Here is a 21070-nt window from a genome sequence, read left to right as displayed (position 1 = left end):
GTATTTAGTTTTCGTATGATTTTAGTTAATACAGACCTTAGCCAATGGAATAAAGAATGTATTGTAGCCTAGAACTGTCCATACAGAGAAAGATCTGCTTGGTTGGTAAGAACAGGTGGTGTCCAAAGCACTTGGACCAGAACAATTTAATCAAAATAAGAACCTCTTGAGACACATTAGGAGAGGACCACATCCATGACCCAATGCCTTGCTCACTGAAAATATTTTCAAACTGAAGTCTGTCCAATCCCTGGTCAAATTTTGGTCAGAGCGGCTGTTGTTTGGCCAATAAGCTATCAACATGTTCTGCTGTGGCTGAGTCATCAGACAATGTCAGTCTGTGTATGGCAGCTAGTAATATTCCCACTTTCTTGTGGATTCACAATGCTGAACTTTTAGGCTTGCATGTGCAGTATGTATATATGATAAGCAATTCTTAATAAGTACACCCATCCTGCCATCTTATTCCTCTGTGGGTTTTACCTGTTGTGCATCATTTATTTAAATAAAAAGAAAAAATTACAGACAGACAGCAAGCTTAAAGTCATGAAACAGAGGGGAGAGATCCTGAGCTGAAAACAGGAATCAAGGTAGACAGGAAGTTGTCAGGCTAGACAGGAAGTAATGCATAAACATGCACCAAAATAAGAACAAAAAACAAGAGTAAAAATAAAAAAGCAGCAAAGTTATAGATTATATATTACAATACAAAAAATACTTACAAACATTACACAGTAATACTTTGAGCACCTTTGAGGTTTTTATCATGTCACTGGTCAAATAATAAGTTTTATCTCCAAGCACCAAGGTGAAATTTTTCACAGACTTTTTTTTTCCATCAGCTTCTGAACATATTTTCACAAGATTTTTAGCCCATTGTGTGTGTGCAAGGCAGAAGGGGAATTCATTACAAACTTTATTTTTAAATAATATTTAAAACTTTCATTTATCCACAGAAGAAAAAAAAAAATAAAGTTCAGTTTTAGGCATCTGAATTTTTTTTTGTTTAAATAAAGGTGAGAGGCAAATGTTGGGCTTAGGATACATTTCTACAGAAGAATCTCCATTTTAAAAAGTGGCAAAAATGTCCTGAATGTGAATGTTTTAAAGTCATTGTTGCAAACACCTATATCTGAACTCTTGGTTTTCTTTAATAAGGCCTCAAATTATTCTAGCTAAGAGTCTATGATGAAATCTTTCTTTGGTCATCAGAGGGTCCCCCTGGTCTGTAGCTTTCTGCTATATTGACCAGTGCTTTTGGTCTCTTTATACAAGTCACCTGGAGGCATTCTTATCTGGCTCCTTTTCAACTGAGACTTCGAAAATGATTGTACAGGAATAGAGAGAAGGGATGGATCTCTATTTTATTTGCAGAAGGGATTGGAATTGGTTGAAGTTCGTTTGTCGATTGCCTCAGCCAAGAAAACATACAGGTCCCACCTCAAAGCCAAATTTCTGGTTGGGCTCTCCAAAGTCCATGAACATGGCATCTGTCAAGGGGAGCTGCTCAACACGGGGTGTGTAGATTTCTAGCACAGTCTTTTCTGTTCCTTTCCTCATCTACAGAGATAAAGACATTCTTTTTTACAAAATGAGTTTATACAAAAAAGTATCAAATGCTTGTTTTTGTTGCTTCTACAACAGTAAGATTTTAATTTGAAAATGCTGTTACTGCAATGTTAGTTACACACAGAGGCAATAGGGGCTACACACAGAGGCAATATGGGCTACACACAGAAGAAATAGGGGCTCACATTCAAGTGAAATGAGCTCAGAAATAAAACAGGTAGCCCTAATTAGTTCTATCTTAAAATCTGTTGTGGTAGTAATGTAACCATCATGTGTAATATAACTTGATCTTAATCTGTTAAGGGCCTCCTTATGTTCATATTATTTATTAAATTTGCAATATGAATTTAATTTCTGCTGTTCTAAAACTAACATCAAATGTCTGCCATACAATCAAAATAATCATAAAAAACTAGGCTTGAATTTTTACTTGATAAACAGACACAATGATCTGTAAAACTAGAAATTTTGATATAAAAAAAATATATAAAAGTTAGTAGTAGCAATATTAGCCAGGAAATTCTAAACTGATCAAGTGTTTACTGTACTGAAAGACCATTTCTAAAAACCTTTGTAGGAGTTTGTCTTTTTCTTTTTATGAACCATATGGCTACTCACCGCACAGCCATCTCTCAAGGCCTTAATGTAAGGGGTGGTATGGAAGGAAAGGTCTTCTTCATTGGAGCCCCTGAAGTGGAGAGCCTTTTGGTAGCTATCAGAGGAGGTAAGGTGCCAGGCAGCAGAACGGTGGCAGTGATATGTAAAGTTCTGGTGTACATAAGTACTTAGAAGGCGTAGGAAGGTAAGCTGCACCACACCAATAGCATTGCCTTCAGAATCGATATAAGAAAACTGTAAAAAGGCAGAAAGAGGAGAGATGTAAGGAACTCTCGCAAATACAAGAAGAAAGGCAGGATAGACATGAAGGTGAGATGATGATCTGACAATTGAAGAAGTGGGACTAAAGTAAAAACATGTCCCTCCTAAAGAGCCACTACACCCTAAAAGTTTCCCATGGAATTGTGGTTAGTACAGGCTGGCATGATTTTTGGTATGTCTCTGTATATACCCCTAAGCAGAAATGCTTGCTTGGCCACATCCTTCATAATGTGAAACCCCTTTGGGTTACTAGGCAAATGCCTTTCTGAATTCTTTTTAAGGTATAATATGGGGGGGGGGGGGTTATGACATGATAAAGATGGTTTTAGCCAATCAACCTGAATAATAATGGCCACTTAGCCAAGGCTTTGCATATAAGGCCTATGCCACAATGGGAAATATAGTGGCAGATTTAATAAAATGCGAGTTTAGAACTTGTTAAATAAAAACTCACCTAAGTTCTATTTATTCCTATGGGATTTTTAGAAACATATTTATCAATGAGTGAAAGTTAGAACTCACCATTTGATAAATTTGCTTCTAAAAATCCCATAGGAATAAACAGAACTAGTGAGTTTTTATTTATCAAGCTCTCACATTTTGATAAATCTGCCCTATATTGTTACTACTTATAGCTGGTCACAAGTACATTTTACTTAGAGTCTATTATGCATAATGATAATGCATATTGATGCATGTAGCAGGACTAACAAAACATTATGCCTTTAAAGATGCTAATGGGAAATCAGCAATAGGAAAGCTGTACTTTCAAGCTTTTAAATACAAATATTTAAAACATCAAGCTACAGAAAAGAGAATGTCCATCCAGCTAGCACTTGATCAACATTAGATCAAAGAATGGAGCTTGTGTTGTACATACTTTTTGCCTATAGGTTTAATTAGGAAATATGTAAATGTTTTTGCACTAAACAGGGCACATTCTAAAAGTGAAAGTAAAATCACATTCAACTTCCTGTACGTAGGAGCACAATCAAAACAAATCAGAAGTCCACTGAGAAGCCCTCTGAATAAACTTCCCCATCCCTTCACAGTTACAGATAACTAACTGCTCATTATACAGAGACTTCTCTGACTGTTGATTTATTTCGATTTTTCTTATACGAACAGAAATTAAAATGTGACATTCAGTTTTAGATTTTGACCTGTTTAGTATGTGAAATTACAAAAAAATCATATTCCCCATCAAAAAAAATGAGTTATACTATTTAAGGAATAAAGCTAAAATGGGAATACAAAATATTAGGTAACATAAGCCTGGCTGGGGGGCAGAGATAAAGGATGGTTCTGTATGCTGAGCTCTATTACTGAAGCATTAAAGGAGAAGGAAAGTCTAAGTCACTTGGGGGTGCCAAAATGTTAGGCACCCCCAAGTGACTTAAATCGCTTACCTTTTACCCCGGGCTGGTGCCCCTGTACGGAGAAAACAGCACCAGCCTGGGGTACCTGTAGCGAGCGCTTCCTTCCTCCCTATTCGCGCTGCTGGCAAATGTCCGGGACAGACGCATGCGCAGTAGAGTGAAACGCCGACTTCTCTGTTCAAAGTTCGGCTTTTCACTCTACTGCGCATGCGCGCGCAGCGAACAAGGAAGAAGGAAAGCGATCGCTGCTACCCCAGGCTGGTGCTGTTCTCTCCGTACAGGGGCACCAGCCCGGGGTAAAAGGTAAGCGATCTAAGTCACTTGGGGGTGCCTAACATTTTGGCACCCCCAAGTGACTTAGACTTTCCTTCTCCTTTAAGGGGTTGTTTAATAAATGGTGCAAGTTCTCTACTTGTATAATGACCTAAAGCAAGGTTGCATGTACAGATCACCTGTTTAGACGCAAACATTCTATTGGCTGCTATGGGTTACTGCACATGGGGATTCTCCACTGTTTTTTTTTGAATAATGAAAGAAAATGTAACTATAATTTGACTATAATTTTCTTTTTCTCTTTAATAATTAAATAGTACCTTCATTTTCACTGGTTTTTAAGTTGTGTGTAAATGTAATCACTACAAAAAAAGAATTTGTTTATCCCTTTCTGTTCTCTGGGTCTGACTCTTAAAATCACAGTAATAGTCATCAGTTCTTCTGGTGGGTTAATCAGCTGGCTTTCAGTATTGTTCCAGGAGTACAAAGAATGCAACAGCCAGACATATATTGCATTTAATAGCAAGTATATTAACAAAAAACTTTAAAACCAATAAAACATACCAAACAAGAAAATATATTGCAAAGTTTGTTAGAATTACATTTTCATTATGCCAAAAACAGTTTTAATATGGAGGACCCCTTTAAGAGGAGGGCAGAGGAGAGAAAAAAAAAGTATACAAAGAAAATGGGATAGACTATTATTGTCAGTATTAGAAAGATCAGAAGGAAAATACAATCAGAATTGTAATAACTTAACCAAATGTAAAATAACTGCACAGGGGAATATCAGAGTGAAATATGAATAAAATAATACTAATTGGACAGGTCCAGTTTCTTAGTTCCTACTGTAAATCACTGTGAAAAAATAATCAGTAATAATAAAACATTATATATATGAATATGTCTGATATTAACTAGTACTACCCAGAAGTGCCTGTATTTTGTACAGACAATATTTTCACTTTTGTTCCCTGCCCTTTGGTTTGCTTACCTTACGGCCACTCCTGTATTGGCTGTACCACGTCTCTCTCTTCTCTGAGCTCCACGAAGACATCTTTACCTGAGACAGAAGAATTAATCTAGGTGATACAGGACTATATATTCTGACAATTCTAATATTTTTTTTAGCAAAAACGGGGCGGCCAGTTTTGAACATTGTGCTGTCTATTATGACTAAAGTAAGTCTTGGGATGACTTCCATTGGAGAAAGTGGGATAGCAGCGGCTGCCCCGTGTGTGTCAGAAGCTGAACCTCAATCCCATTTCCTTGTGGCCTGATTGTTCTGCTCATGCCAAAGAGATCCCTCTGTCTATGGGCATCTTAGGGTATTATCCATTATTATTCATAATATGATAACTGCACTATTCCACTTACCTTTTCAATGTCTTTACTGGGGAAGATACAAGACTCTCCTGCTGTAAAATTACAGAAGACTTTGAAAGAGTCCCTTGTGCAACCCTGGTTGGGATCAATCCAATATTCACCTAAAAGAGAGCAACATTTTTTGTGAAAAATACATGGAAGTTAGAATACTGCTTGAACTGTATAAAATATCTTAACTCCAGAAAACTAAAGGCCCATGTGCAATTATTAGTGATGAGCAAATTTTTTCGCCAGTCATGGATTCACAGCGAATTTCCGAATTTCGCCATTGGCGAATTGTTTCGCTAAACTTCTGTGAAAATTCGCAGCGTTTTAATTTTTTTTGTCGCGCGTCAAATAAGGCCGCGGTCAAGTCAACATTTGGGCGCGGTTGTGTCAAAGAAGTGTGGGCGACCAAAAAAAGACACGGGTGACAAAAAAGACGCAGACATAAAAAAAATCGACAAATGTGTTTCGCAAATTTTTCGCCTTTTCACTAATTTTTTTTTTCCGTTTCACAAATTTTATGGCGGGACAGATTCGCTCATCACTAGCAATTATCCATAAGGCACAAACTTTATATATACTACCAGAATTATATCCTGATTTGAAATACACTTTGCACCAACGTTCAGAGAATAAATAATTGTGTTTAACAAATATGATCAGCTACGTGGCAATATATAGCAATATGCACCGTTATCTCTCCAGGTACAGCTGACTTTGTCTACTCACATGAGTAAATGTCTGCGTATCCAAGGCATATAAAAAAACATTATCCTTATCATGCCACATATAGTCCCCTGGGCTAAGTGTACCCACTAGTCAGTAGAAGTGTTTCCTGTTAGCATGCAGAGTAAGGTATAAAAGGGATATGCCAATTCATCCTCAAAAAGGAGCAAAATGTGTCTCTTCCTCAACCACTGCTAGAACAAATATTGTCTTGTATACAAGTAAAAAGCAGCTTGTGGTTAAATCGGATTATGAGCAGGGCACAATCAGCACTGAGTTTCTAAGTTCTTCTCATGTCTGCAAGAGCTACTTTGGTTTTTTTACACCCAAAGAACACATCTATATATTATTATTGTTATATGATAAGAATAACAACTTCTCATATCTTCTTATATCAGTAATAAATGCAATGACTCACCATCAGGAAGTTCTGGGTGGCAGAGCTTCAAGTCTTGGCATGTGCGTGCTGGGTGTTCCTTTGTGCCCATAGGTGTCCTCATCAGCTCAATATCTTTTTTGATAGCATTAAGTGATCCATATATTTCTTCCATGCCATCAGTATAGTCAGCAGCAGGCTCATCTGCCATGATCTGACTGGCATCTATTGAACGTTTACTCTTTTTAGGCATTTGGAAGGGTAGAGGCTGGATCACTTCACCAGGGGGACCCTAATTAACAAAGTATGCAGAATTTTTAATTCTCTGAATAAACATAATGTGTCTCTGATTCTGGAAAAAAAACATTTTCACTTACTGGGGGTCCAGGAGGTCCTTGTACTCCTTTCTGTCCCTTGGGTCCAGCTTGGCCCTAAGTGGAAAGACATAACCGGTTTATAACAATAATATTAGCATATGCAAGCTGAATTACACACATGCAAAAAAGGTTTTGATGGCTTAAGCTGACCTGACCTATACCTCACTGCTACCAGACAAACAGGAAAAGATATATAGGGAGAAGCTTTGTACCTCTTTGTTTTTGTCTAGACTGGTGCTGACCAATTGGAGGAGTTCCATGATATAGTATTATATTACTCTTTTAAAGGTGATAATGTAAACATCCACTAACAGGTGACACAGATAGACAGATAGCATACTTACTGTGGCTCCTTTAGCACCTTTAGGACCTTGTGGACCCTGAATTAAAGAAAATACAGATTGGTTAGAGTATGGCACAATAAGCTTATAAGAGAATGCAATAAAAGTCACATTTGTACCAGGTTTATTAACATCTGATTGGTACATTTGGGTTACTAGACCTGATTCAAACTTTGCCACATTTATTGTATTACCCCTAACAAAAGCTACATTTTAAGCTTGTCCAAAGCTAAAGGATATAGTTAATCAACAACTCTACCATGGAACACAATGAAGATATTATTTCCACGTAGAGGTACTATAGTAAAGAAATATTGGGTTGTCTGTCATAATCACAGTTTTTAGAATACTTTAGTTATAAATAGTCAGGTCTGATGTCAGAACCTGCTGTTTATATCAATATAAGACACAAGAGCCATGAATATCCTGTTAATTATATCCTTATAAACGGTGCTTAGTGATGTCAACAGTTATAATAATTGTGCTTAATGTGTTTCTGTTACATGACTTACTGAAACTTGTGTATTATAATAAACAATGTTTCTTATTGTAAAATATGATATAAGAAGTCACCTTGAAGTTCACAGTAAATACAGTAATACAGTAAAGAGTCCTAAAAAGAGTCCTAAAAACAAGGCTATGGGACTCCACAGTGATTTATAATATTCTTATATTTTACAGTAGGGGGTACATTATCCACTAGTAACTGTGTTACTGTGTTATTGTAAACTGTATATAGAATATTTACAATCATGTTTGGCTGTCATTGCCACAAATTATGTCAGACCATGCCCACTGAGCTGCAACCTTGTGCACAGTATACAAGGTAATAATACAATAAGAGGCAGTGGTGGATTAGGTAAATCCTAAAAACACATTTACCAAAGCAAAGGGAAACAAAGCAATAAAAAAATAATCCTTATTATTCATTTAGTGTTTGGATTTTATACGTGACCAGTTTAAAATGAGAAAAGATCCAATCTGTTGACAACTTCAGAATGTATGATTAGCAGATATGTATGTAATGCAGAATATATGTAAAATTAAACCATATATGCATAGAGTTGCTTACTGGGGAGCCGGCTGGACCACCTGGGCCAATAGGACCTGTGACACCTGGAATGCCCTATAGAACAGAAAAAGAAATTATCAGAAAACACATGCCAGACTTTTACTATAAAATCATCAATACTAAATTCCTTTATACATTTATCTGTATGTATACCAAGAAGTCTGGTAGGGAGGAGACAGTGTTGCACCATACTGACTTGACATATGATTGTATTAGAAGATTAGAAACTCAGTTATTTCTGAGCCACTTGCATGTGAGCCCACTTATAAGCAACATACTTTTTTAAAAATTTGAGTAAAGGTGGCCATACATGGCCAGATCCACTCACTTTGCAATGTCACCAAACAAGTGAACATGGGACTGATTTGGCCACCGACATGCTGGGCAGAATTGGGCTGATAAGTTGCCAAATTGGTCTGGCCAGTGTGGCCACTTTAATAATAGAATAGTGTAAATAGTGAAATATGATAAGTATGTATGTAACAATACAAAAGTTTAATCAAAGTTTTGACAGAGTATAAGAATACTATCCAAATAGCATTTTGCTAGAGGCTCTAATTGTTCAGATAAGAAAGCAAAACTTACTGTCTCTCCTTTCTGCCCCCCTGACCCATGGGGTCCTGGCAAACCCCTATCTCCCTTTTCTCCTTGTTCTCCTGTTGGTCCAATCAATCCAATGAGTCCAGGATGGCCCTATACAGAAAAAAAGATGTTATGTCATTGAGAGCTGGAGTGACAGAACAAGAGATTCTAGAAAAAAAGATATTCCACTTGAAAGCCTGACTTTGATTCATCAATCATTTTATTAGATTCACCTTTGCCTCAGGCACCCCAAGTATGTTTCCTTCACAACATTTTTTTGTTTCCCTTTGCCTGAAATCAATGTGTAACATTATGTTTAGCAGTGTCAATTTTGGGGAAAATGTTGTACTTTACTGCAGGAAATAATGGAACTACTGGGATTCCATTGGTTGATGTCATGTGTCTGTTTCTATTTCCTTTATGGCTGACAACAGAAGCCAAATCTTCATTCACAAAAGAGATTAGTGATACATTTTTAGTTTTAGAGCCAATTCCACAGGACAAGGCAGCAGTAGGTGTAATTCAACTTTATCCAAATGTTCAATGACACAATACTGCTTGGGATACCTGTATTATTTAACAATAAGAGTGAAAGAGATTAGGAGGTTTAGCCAAGATAAAGTATGGGGAAACATTTCATTCAAACTGTACCAAAATATAAATCCGAAGGCACGTGGCTCACTGGACAGTTTTCAGTTGATAATTGTGGGAAACAATTGGTATTATTATAAAAGGTGTCAGTTATGTGATGAAGTGTCCATTTAGCCACTTTTGATTGACTCTGGTTTTTTTTCAACCCTATGTAACTATGTAACTATGTTTATAAAAAGAGGAAAATGGGGTCTCATGAACAATGTGACTAGGATCTTGTAAACAATGTAAGGTTGCAATGTTTTCTGGAAACAACACACTTACTTTTTAGCTTTATTCAAAATAATCAGCATTAAGCATACTTTTAACCAACCAGGTTGCTAAAATACTAGCTAGCTAGGAACAGTAGGAGATAAGTAAACAAAATAATTGCTAAATAGACCTATATCATGCCAGGGAGTTATAGCAGTCCAGCTATACAAGTGATTGTCATGCCCTAGTGGATTCTGTAATGTTTATATTGTAATAATTATGCTTTATTTTATGTTAACATTTACTACGAATTGCTTACAATGAAAAGTACCCCCCCAAAAAAACATAATTGAAATATCCTATATTTTTACCCACAATGCATTCATTTAAAAAAAAAAAATTCCAGTGTAGGACAGTGCAAAATTCTGTATCGCATACATGTAGTGTAAATTTTTGTGTTGTTAAATAGACAACTGGGTACAACTTTAAACTTCCAACATAAGGAACCCCAGGATGATGTTAAAGGTGCACAGCTTGTAGGGTAGTGAACAGGTTTTGGGTGGATCATGGGCAGGCCCGGACTGGCAATCTATGGATTATGACAAATGCCAGAGGGGCTGCTGTAAGATGCCATAGACAGTCAATATTTATTGGTCTGGTGGGGGTACTGTTTGGCCTCTGTGTACTTGAAATGCCAGGGCCTATTCTGAATTCCAGTCCTGACCTGATGGGTGGAAGTTTGCATAAATCAGACTTTCAGCTTTTCTAGTGCAGAGAGCGCTATTGCACCCTCTTAACTAGCAATGCCCCCCCCCCCAACCTAACGTGAGGGGGGAACATCCACTAGGCCACATCAGGGCAGCACTTACCTCCTAAATAACTGCTCAAGAACAAATCAAGAACAATTCTGAACATAGTGTATAATAAAAACATTATTGTACTAATTTTTGCATGACACCAGTGCAGTAAATTAAAAAACAGATGGATAAAGAGAGATAGATAAATATATTTACATCCCATACACTATAATGTAGTTTACTCACCTTCTCACCCTTTGCTCCAGTGTCACCCTTTAGCCCTGGCAGTCCAGAGGGTCCCTATAAATGAGACACATTTGTTACATAAAGTTACGTGGTTTAGCTACCAAATATAATGTTTTCCTCACACACAACCCCCCCCCCTTACCATAGGTCCAGGTGGTCCTGCTTGTCCTGTAGCTCCAGGGCGTCCTTGTTCACCCTACAAAACATAGCAGAAAATGAGGAAAATGGCTGTGTACTATATAAACATATTACTCACTTAGCCACTGTAGTTCATACATTTATAAGGCTACTGGAAGTCACACAAGTGTTCTCTATTAGGATCTCTAAACATTGAGATGACTTCTTATAAACATTTTGTATGGGGTATATTATGCTTGATCAACAAGAGCAGCACCCACAGCAACACTAACTGATGAGGGTTGCTACAGAGTGCTGTGAGAGCAACCTCCATTGCTTAATTATTGAGGAAGCTTCCTTGTAGTTACCTGTGATTTCATGCGGGGACAGAAGCAAAATGGTGGGTCTCCCACGACACCCACACACAAAATCACAGTGGGGGCCCGGAGACCATGAAATTATGCACCTGGCAGCTCCAATAACAGCATTTGTCAGCATAACTATGGTTACACAAAGAAAGCATTGTCCATAGCAGCACTGACAGGTAATTTGATAAAACAAATCCAACAGCAGGATAACAGTGCCTTAAATATACAGTATATCACTGTACAACGTATATAGAGAGTTGGATATTTTTGTAATGCTTTAATGGTACAAACAGGAAGGACAAACATTGAAATAAATATACAAAGGAATATTATTCAGCTCTCTCTTTATCATTTAACTCTTCATTACTCACCACAGCTCCAGGAAGTCCCCTGAGACCTTCAGGTCCTTGTTTTCCTGCAGTTCCTTGTGGTCCCACTGCACCTGTCTTACCAGGGGGGCCTAAAGCACCAGGCTCACCCTGAGAACAATCCAAAGCAAAAAGTTAATCAACAGATGGTCTCCTAGAAAACTGTAGATTTATAGAGTTTGTCTGTAAATTGATCAAGTGGACCTTACTTTTGACCCTTTCTCTCCTTGTCGCCCCTCAGGGCCAGATGGACCAGCAGGACCCTAAAAAAATAAGAACCAAGACAGAGTGCAGAATGAATTAGAAACAATATGCAGAGTGTAATTGTAAACTAATACTGCTATGCCCAGGACTGGCCCTCCTACCCATTCTTTTACATTATATGCCCATACTACCGATAATAAGTGTCACTATTAATTCCAGTAGAGTACTTTCTATCATAAGGTGCATATAAATATATTAACACAGGGCATTAAAAACAAGATCAAAAAGAGGAAAACAAAGAGAAAAAGAAAGTAAAAAAAATGATGTATTGACCCTTAGGGTGAAGACACTCTGGGCTACTAGTAGCAGCTACGTTTTCATGGCTACTAAACTCCAGAAAATACCCTGCCATAGACAGTACTGAGAATTGCCTCTGCTAAAACACACATAGAGACAATTATCAGTAAATGATTAGCATTGTCTTTTTCTGTAGCTGAGACAAGTAGCTGCTACTAGTAGGTCTGTGTGTCTTCACCCTTAAAGCCATTCTTGGTTTTCCGTATTTATATTGTATTGTGGATTGAAGGGCCTGGCCACAACCACGGTGGGAAAGTGTATCAGACCTCTGTATAACAAAGAAAGTTCACCCAGCACACCCTTACCTCCTCCAGCAATTCTTACTCGGTGCACAGACCAGAGAGTCGGCACTCCCAGCACAGTCCATCAAAAAGTAATTGACCGGCACAACAAGTGTAGTGCAAGCGGGGCTTAGCCCCTGCGTGTTTATTCAAAATAGCAGCAACGTTTCGGGGGTCATGCCCCGCATGACGAAGGGGTACGCCCCCAAAACGTTGCTGCTATTTTGAATAAACACGCAGGGGCTAAGCCCCGCTTGCACTACACTCGTTGTGCCGGTCAATTACTTTTTGTCAGACCTCTGTATCCCATGTTCACTAAAGCATTGCTCGTTTGTCAAGTATGATACTTGTTAATATTATATTTACTGATATCCAGTTGAGTTTATTCTAAAAATGCCATATAGGAAGAGAAACAACCATGACTTTGCTATAGTTATTTTAACATGGTCATTGTTTAATAGTGTCACTATCACTGTTTGCATGGTTCTTAGATCACTCTGCTCTTAGGTAACATGCAAGCTGCTGCATATATGGCTGATAGGCTCTGTATGTTGGTTAGAGCTCCTTTATCCAACCTGCTAGTTACCATAAAGAACTCTAGGGGACTACTAGCTATTTCTAAATTACACTGTTTACATAGCAAACAATTCAATCTACCATTTAAAAATGTGTTCCTAAAGGAGAAGGAAAGGTAAAAACTAAGTAAGCTTTATCAGAAAAGTCTATGTAAATACAGCCATAAGCACTTACAGTAATGCTGCACTCCTCTATCAAAAGAAACAGGATTGTACTTTGGTATCTGACTTCTTCTCTCAGAAAAATCCTTTACTCCTGGGACCAGAGTCTATCCAGCTCTCTCCTCTCCTGCTCCCCCCTCCCATAAGAATTCATAAGAATTTACTCCCCCTCCCATCAGAATGTGTGATCTATGCTAGAGCTGCAGCAGGCAGCTAAGGAGACCAAGCTAAAATGGCAGCTGCTATCTTAAACAGAGGGAGGGAGCTTCTAGGGATGTTTACTCAGGTATGGTAAAGCTTTCTGCAGAATAAATATCGCGTTCTAGGTGGCACTAATGTGGCTATTCTATTGGCAGTAAAATGCCAAAATGGCTTTCCTTCTTTAAACCAACAAATGTATATTTTTTTGTTTTAATATTCTTTCAGAAGGAGCCAGTGCTACACATTAGAACTGCTTTGAGTTAACCTATTATTTCTCCTACTCATGCTCCTACTCATGAGCCAGACTTGGATTTTTTTGGAATACTTTGGATTTTTTTTTGGGGGGGGGGTGATTTTACTCCAATTTGTAGCACAGCAGTAAAGTGTGACTGAAGTTTAGCAGAGCACAAGTCACATGGATGTGGCACCCTGGGAAATGAAGAATATGGCTAGCTCCATGTGAAATTTCAAAATGTAAAAAATCTGCACTTTTAAAAAACAGATTTCAATGCAGAATTCTGCTGGAGAAGCTCTATTAACAAATGCATTTTGTAAAAACACATGTTTTTCAGGACAGTAGTCCTTAAAAATAAAGTAAATGGAATTGAGAGTCATTACAAAACTGAGAACTTCATGATGTGTGTTTCCTAATTGTACTGATTCACTACTAATACTAATTCACTCACCACCACATTCCTCTGCACATAATTTAAGCCTCTGTGTACTCTAGTAACTTCAATCATTCAATAAAATGTGAAAGAACGACAATACCTTTTGCATTGGATTCAATTACTTATGCCACCTAAAGTCAGGCAAACACTATCAAGTGTAAAAAAGACCATAAGTAAGCCTAATCATGCATTAGTATTTAAAAGGGAGGGGATGAGGCACTTGAAAAAATATTGGACATTTTTTTTAATGTAATTTCTTCCCAATTCCATAGACAACCAACATGCAATGGCATATAAAATAAGTAGCTATTCATAAATCCACTGCACTGCATTAGTTAGATCCTTGTTGCACAAGTAAGGCTTTATTACCTAATAGACTCGTATAAGTAATAAACTGCATCACTGGTGAAACAAAAGGCAACCAATCAAATTTGTTTTTATTTATTTCACTTTGCTGATTACAGGCAACGCCTCATGGTTTGTTATGGGTAACTGCACTGATGCAATGCAATCTCACAGGCAAGATATCTATGCACTTATGTTCTGCAGGAACTGCATATAAATATGTGTTTTCTTAACTTGCCTGTCACTAAGGCCATATCTAATACTTTTCCAACGTTTGCCCGATTAATCCAGATATGCCAGAAAAATGCCCAGGGTGATGGAAAAAGACAGCAGGATAGCGGACACTTGAATGATGAATACATAGGCACTTTAGGATCTGTCAGCATAGGAAAGGATATAGGAATAATATGTAATTACACTTACCCTCTTTCCTACTGGACCAGGAGGACCATTCTCACCAGTAGGACCAGGAGAACCCTGTCAGTGAAAGAATATTGTCTTTATACTGTTTATCTAGAACCAGTAGATGATGCATTTATACTATTATTTTGTAATTATACTTGGCTTGCATAATGAAAGCATTACAGATACATATTATAAGAAACCATACACAATGGATATGTAATCTTTGCTGATGTTTAATTAGAGTCTGACCTCCAGTCTAGAGAGCACAAAGTGAATTCTAGGCAGTGGGTGAGACAGATGGTAAGGCCTTTATTTTGAGTACCAGAAGGCCTAATGCATACCTGAGCATTTTCTATTTACTAAAACGTAATAGTTTGCTGGTCCCTGGAGAACTACTTAACATCTGCTAAATAGCTCATACAAGTCAAGATTTTACCAGGTTTAGCATTTCTTTCTTAAAAAAGAAGTTCACCTTTAAGGCAACATTTAAGTTGGCGTAATGTCCCGTTCTTAACAAGTTTTTCAATTGGTCTTCCTTTATAGTATTTGAATGAGTTGCCTTCTATTGCTCTATAAGGCTATTATTTTATTGTTATTGTTACTATTTATTACTTATCTTTTTAGCCTAGCATAGCCAGACTATAGTTATGCACAACTCCACTCTGGCTTCCCGTCACATCACATTATTTGACTCCCAGAAATGCGGAATAAACAGCCAGGCAGGCAGATTTCTGAAAGGCTTGCTTTGAGCTCTGGATTATTTAAAACATTCACATTAATGACACTAAAATAAAAATGTTATGTTCCCAGTAACACTCACCGCTTCTCCTTGCTCTCCATCCTCTCCTCTATCTCCCTTTGCTCCATCTTGTCCCTAAAGGTAGTGCATAATACAATCAAGTTAGGAAATAAGAAATTAATCTTAAAGACAAACAAATGTTTTGCCTTATACTAAGAATTCTGTCATTAAATTTTCCTTGTTAAAGTGTAATATTTTGCGTATGCCTATATGGTATTGTTTATTTTTCTGCTACATATGATAAAACCCAATCTTTCCATTGATTTGCTTTGATGACTTTTTTCCCTTGCCTAATTTGATCTTCAGTAAACAGACCTGTGGTCTTACTCACACATATTAATGTCAGCTATTCCCACCATTTGATATTCCTATTGATAATGATTTGCTTGCTGGTTCACTTCAAAAAAAGGCTGGAGATACAGCTGAAATGTAGGTCTCTACTATGTGAATGAAGATTTATCTTGTTTATGTCTGTCGCTTGGCTACATCTGGATTTACCCAGACCCTGCTGGGTATATGTGAGAATTGAATGGCATGTTCACATATAAATGTAGACATCTGCATTTACAAAGGTAAGCTGTATGGATCTATAGTGATTATCAGCCCCTATATATAAGACCTCCAATAATCTCACAGGTCCCCCTCTCAGTTCCAGCAGTAATACCAACCAATCTAAACATTTCAATAAGCCCCTTGTTCCTTAGCATCCATATCTACACTCCCCCACAACTCCCTTTATTATCAGCTGATGATGAAACACACTGTGCCCCACCACTAATCTCTCACATAATTCCTGGCCGTAGTTCTATAGCTGCACTTAGAATTTCCTCTAGAGCCTTAAATGTCCCACATCCAGCAAGATAAACATCCCAGGCTCATATTTTTATCAGGGTTACCACATACTCTTTCTAAGTTGTAGAGATAAGAAAAATGGAAGCTAAAGAAACCAACAGAAGGTCTCATTTAGGGATATTTAATAAATGTCACAAATACAAGTTTGCAACATATTTAGCAAACTGTGGCAACCGATAAGAAGCATGCTTTTAAATAGGTGACCAATAAATGCTACCTGCTAATTGGTTTCTATAGGTTAACAGACCTGGTGCAAACTTTACAAAATAACATTACACTATCCCTGATATATTAGTAACTGCACAGCAGTGGTACATGCATGGTACATGATTAGATAAGCTTAGGTATTATACAAAAAATATTCTATCTACTAAAATCACAACTAATATAAAATATTAAATGTAGGAAACGAGAGGATAATTACAAAGAGCAGGAATAATTAGAAACACTTTTGCATCTAGCTTGCATCAAGCAATAATATAAGGGCACAAAAAGGAAGCAGCATTCGTGGAATATGGGGGGCACTCTGCACTATTATCTTTTTCTATTTCATTTTTATTAATATAATTATAAATATATAAAGTGCAGTATAATATATAAGTATATGTATGAAAGTTTTTTGTGTAGCACTGCACAATTACTTAAGGAATGAACAAGCTGAGAAAAGATATGGATATCAGGCAGAAAGTAGGAATGGGAAATGGAATGAAAGGTAAGCAGCCTGTAGTTCTATAGATCTTTGTTACTCCCTGTATGCTGTCTGTATATACTGTAGTATCATGGCAGAATGAACCTGTATAAAATGAATACAAAACTATGATAGTGCCAGTCATTTGTTTCCATGGACTTTCCAAGGGAATATAACTGATCGAGTAAAACAATAAAAAACTTTAGGGCTGATTCACTAAGGTGCGTTAAAACAAGCGCTATTTATAGCATGCGTTAAAAATTTTAATGCGTCTTATTTTTCGCGTTTTTGCTGCTTGCGTTATTTAAGTCGCGAAGACTATTTTTGTACGGTATTTGAAGCGACGCGCGCTAATTAACGCAGCGCGCACAAATTGTCACCGTGTGCGAAAAAACTGCACGCCATGTTAGCCATACATGCCATTACTTTCGGGAAACTACTGTTCTGAATAAAAAACACTGCAAAGTCCATATTGTGTTGCCAAAAGCTCATGAACTGTACTTTTCTATAATTACCGCCTGCCCCAAGTAGGTGTTAATTTTCGCACAGACTAATGCGATATTTAGCGCGGATATGTGTTTGTGAATCATGCGTTAGTATTATTTCTGCGTGAGAATAAACGCAATTCGTTAAAATTAACACATTTGGTTGCACGCAAATTAACGCACGCGATATGCGACTTAACGCATGCAATAATACTGTAGCGAATCGTGCACTTTTTTTTCACGTCAGTTTTAACGCAAAAAAGCATGCGATAACGCTTATCGACCTTTAGTGAATCAACCCCATTGTTTCCTATTTTCCCTTAATTTAATGAACTCTTCCTCCAGGACCCAATGGATTCCAACTCCTATTAAATGATACTATGAAATACATTCTCCACCAACACGCCACTTACTCTTGGTCCCATCTCTCCTGGGGGTCCGGGGTCTCCAGGGAATCCAACAGGACCCTGCAACACATTTGCAAATCATCAGCACATTTAAAAATACAATTGAATTCCTCTAGTTAGTTATTTGTGAATCACAGCTGATACCAGAATAATGCCAGCAGTAACTATTCGCAATTACAATATGAAGTATATACATGAATCACAGGGAGCTGTGTATATTTACATAATTATGAATCCAGAGCTCTAGATATATATCAGAACAAAACAGGTTTTTGTATTTCTACTATATATATATAGTTTGTTTGTTTGAGCTTGATAAAGGACACATTGCATGCCCGAAACATTGCTGGATGCTCTATGCTATGCAGGCTATTGTAAGATGCATTTTATTATTATGGACATAATACACTTTTTTGCACCTTGAGTGCCGCCTATTCTTGTCTAAAATATATATATATTTATGTATCAGTCCTTGCAGTGTCTGTACTCTGATGCAAAAATATATATATCTCTCTCGTGGGGTGCACAGCCAAATATTTTGTGACTGGCAAACCCTGTAAAATGATCATGACATTTCGGTCCTCAACAGGACTTTTCTCAAGGAGAATAAATAATTTACTGTAAATATTTTGTTGAGCTAACCATATTACTGTATTCTGTACTTACAGGGTTTCCTTTAGGCCCATCATCTCCGGGAGGTCCTTTAACTCCTTGAGGTCCTGGATCTCCTGGCTGCCCAGACTCTCCCTTTTCACCTCGGTCCCCACGTGGCCCCTGAAGTCAATATACCGAGTGAGTTAATAAGGACATGATTTTGAAAAAGAAATCCAAATTTGTCCAATATTTGTAGTGTATGGCTTACCTTGGGCCCAAATTCTCCTTTAATACCGGGCACTCCTGTCTCACCTGGTTCACCCTGCAAGCATGAGTTTTAAACAAAGTTTAAAGAGTGTTTAAAGAGTGTTATGGTTGTAAATTCTGTCTAAATCTGATTTAGAATGATTTTAAAATCTAAGCATTTGAACTAATTTAAACCCACCTTGCATTTTGTGGGTGGGGTTTGGAAATGTGCTTGTAAGATATGGGCTGTTTATAAAAGCGACAATATTTTGGTATTACAGGTACGGGACTTGGGGGTTTCCAGATAAGGGATCTTTCTGTAATTTGGATCTCCATAACTTAAGTCTGCACAAAATCATTTAAATATTGAATAAACCCAATAGAATTGTCTTGTCTCCAATAAGGATTAATTATATCTTAGTTGGGATCAAGTACAGGCTACTGTTTTATTATTACAGAGAAAAAGGAAATCATTTTTAAAAATTAGAATTATTTGCTTATAATGGAGTCTATGGGAGATGGCCATTCCGTAATTTGGAACTTTTTGGATAATGGGTTTCCGGATAAGGGATCCCATACCTGTACTGCAAAATGGACTATGGTGCCTGACAGTCTGAGATGGTTGGGGTCTTTCTTCCATTTTGTGAAAAATCTGGGTAATCAACAAATCCCCAGCTAAAAAATCATACTTGGATTTGAATCATGTGACTGATTTCAGTGTCATTTTCTAAGATATTTATCCAAATTCCAAAATAATTTTTTCCCAAACCCAGTGATAACTTACCTTCTCTCCTTGAGGACCCAAGTTTCCTATTCCACCAGGAGGACCTTGCGGGCCCTACAGAAAGAAAGAGAACATAATTTGAACAACACAAATTCAGAATAAAATTAAAAGTGGGGGTTCAGGCAGAAAATGTTAAGAGTGGCTACTGTACATGGATAGAAAGAAAATCAGTGGCTGAATAAAGGGGTGGCAAATAGTGGGAAAAGAAGAAGGAATATGGTGGATTCTAGAAAGCCATGGCAATTTAGGTGTAAGGTCTATTACTCACATCAGCACCAGAAGGTCCTGCAGGTCCACGTGGTCCTGGGGGGCCAGGAGGTCCCTACAAAAGTAACAAAGCAACAAAAGTAGTATTTGTGAATATCCCCAATATGCAATCACATGCAAGTCACATGGCCTTGATTTTCATGCTTACCATAGGTCCACCATCTCCAGTCTCTCCCTTCTCACCATATGGCCCTGGCAATCCCTGAAAGAAAAAGAGCATTGTTAAATAATATGGTAAACTTATAAATAAAACAAATAATTCAATTGTACATTGACTTACCATGTATGCGCTGAACCCAACAATAAAGAACCCAACAATAAACCTTTACCAGCACACCACCAAACTGAACCCTAAATTTAGCCCAATTAGCTCAATGTCAGACTGGGGTGTCAGGGGTCCACTGGGGCTGCCATCTGGGCAAAAGTTCCTGCTACACTCCCCCACACTGGACATGTTATGGAAGCATAAGTTGAGGTAAGTGGCAGTGATGCAATTGTGAAGGGGGCTGGAGCCCATACACAATAATAATACACTGGTGATAAAACTAAAAATTTGCAAGGTAGGCTTTACTTCCCCTTTAAATTACATAGTTACATAGGGTTGAAAAAAGACCATTGTCCATCAAGTTCAACCCATCCGAGTAAACCCAGCACACAACCTATACTAACCAATCTATACACTCACATACATAAACTATATATATACAACCAGTAATACTAACTGTAGATATTAGTATCACAATAGCCTTGGATATTCTGCTTGTTCAAAAACTCATCCAGGCCCCTCTTAAAGGCAAAAAATAAACATTTCTAAGATATATTGACACAAAATGCTAATATTGCCTTAATCAAAAATCAGCAAAATAATGCAAATTCAAGATAAAAACTTAGATTTCTATGACCTGTTCCAAGTTAGCAATAAGGTGATTTTTATATATAAAATGATATAAAAATGCACTTTTTTTTACTTTAAACTGTTTCTGAAAATTAATTTCGGTGGAGAATGTATAGAGAATATAATATATACTAGTGATCCCCAACCAGTGGCTCGGGGGCAACATGT

General features: G+C 37.5%; 1 protein-coding gene across 8 annotated transcripts in view; it reads right to left on the bottom strand.

Moving 5' to 3' along the window:
* Nucleotides 1-462: 462 nt before the first annotated feature.
* col11a2 (collagen type XI alpha 2 chain) overlaps nucleotides 463-21070 on the bottom strand; it is a 98980-nt gene continuing 78372 nt past the window's right edge. For all 8 annotated transcript variants that reach the window (XM_031891216.1, XM_031891218.1, XM_031891221.1 and 5 more), the window contains 21 exons: nucleotides 20156-20209; nucleotides 20009-20062; nucleotides 19741-19794; nucleotides 18979-19032; nucleotides 18783-18890; nucleotides 18123-18176; nucleotides 15706-15759; nucleotides 14904-14957; nucleotides 11894-11947; nucleotides 11688-11795; nucleotides 10974-11027; nucleotides 10832-10885; nucleotides 8949-9056; nucleotides 8364-8417; nucleotides 7295-7330; nucleotides 6951-7004; nucleotides 6616-6865; nucleotides 5478-5587; nucleotides 5095-5163; nucleotides 2188-2421; nucleotides 463-1560 (listed from right to left, as the gene is read on the bottom strand). In XM_031891216.1, the coding sequence (XP_031747076.1) occupies nucleotides 1414-1560; nucleotides 2188-2421; nucleotides 5095-5163; nucleotides 5478-5587; nucleotides 6616-6865; nucleotides 6951-7004; nucleotides 7295-7330; nucleotides 8364-8417; nucleotides 8949-9056; nucleotides 10832-10885; nucleotides 10974-11027; nucleotides 11688-11795; nucleotides 11894-11947; nucleotides 14904-14957; nucleotides 15706-15759; nucleotides 18123-18176; nucleotides 18783-18890; nucleotides 18979-19032; nucleotides 19741-19794; nucleotides 20009-20062; nucleotides 20156-20209 (1818 nt within the window). In that variant the 3' untranslated portion in view covers nucleotides 463-1413. The remainder of the gene's footprint in view (nucleotides 1561-2187; nucleotides 2422-5094; nucleotides 5164-5477; nucleotides 5588-6615; nucleotides 6866-6950; nucleotides 7005-7294; nucleotides 7331-8363; nucleotides 8418-8948; nucleotides 9057-10831; nucleotides 10886-10973; nucleotides 11028-11687; nucleotides 11796-11893; nucleotides 11948-14903; nucleotides 14958-15705; nucleotides 15760-18122; nucleotides 18177-18782; nucleotides 18891-18978; nucleotides 19033-19740; nucleotides 19795-20008; nucleotides 20063-20155; nucleotides 20210-21070) is intronic.

The sequence above is a fragment of the Xenopus tropicalis genome, chromosome 8, assembly GCF_000004195.4.
Source record: "Xenopus tropicalis strain Nigerian chromosome 8, UCB_Xtro_10.0, whole genome shotgun sequence".
Lineage (NCBI taxonomy): Eukaryota > Metazoa > Chordata > Amphibia > Anura > Pipidae > Xenopus > Xenopus tropicalis.
Note: the sequence above shows the minus strand (reverse complement) of the source record. Positions and strands in the feature narration are given on the sequence as shown.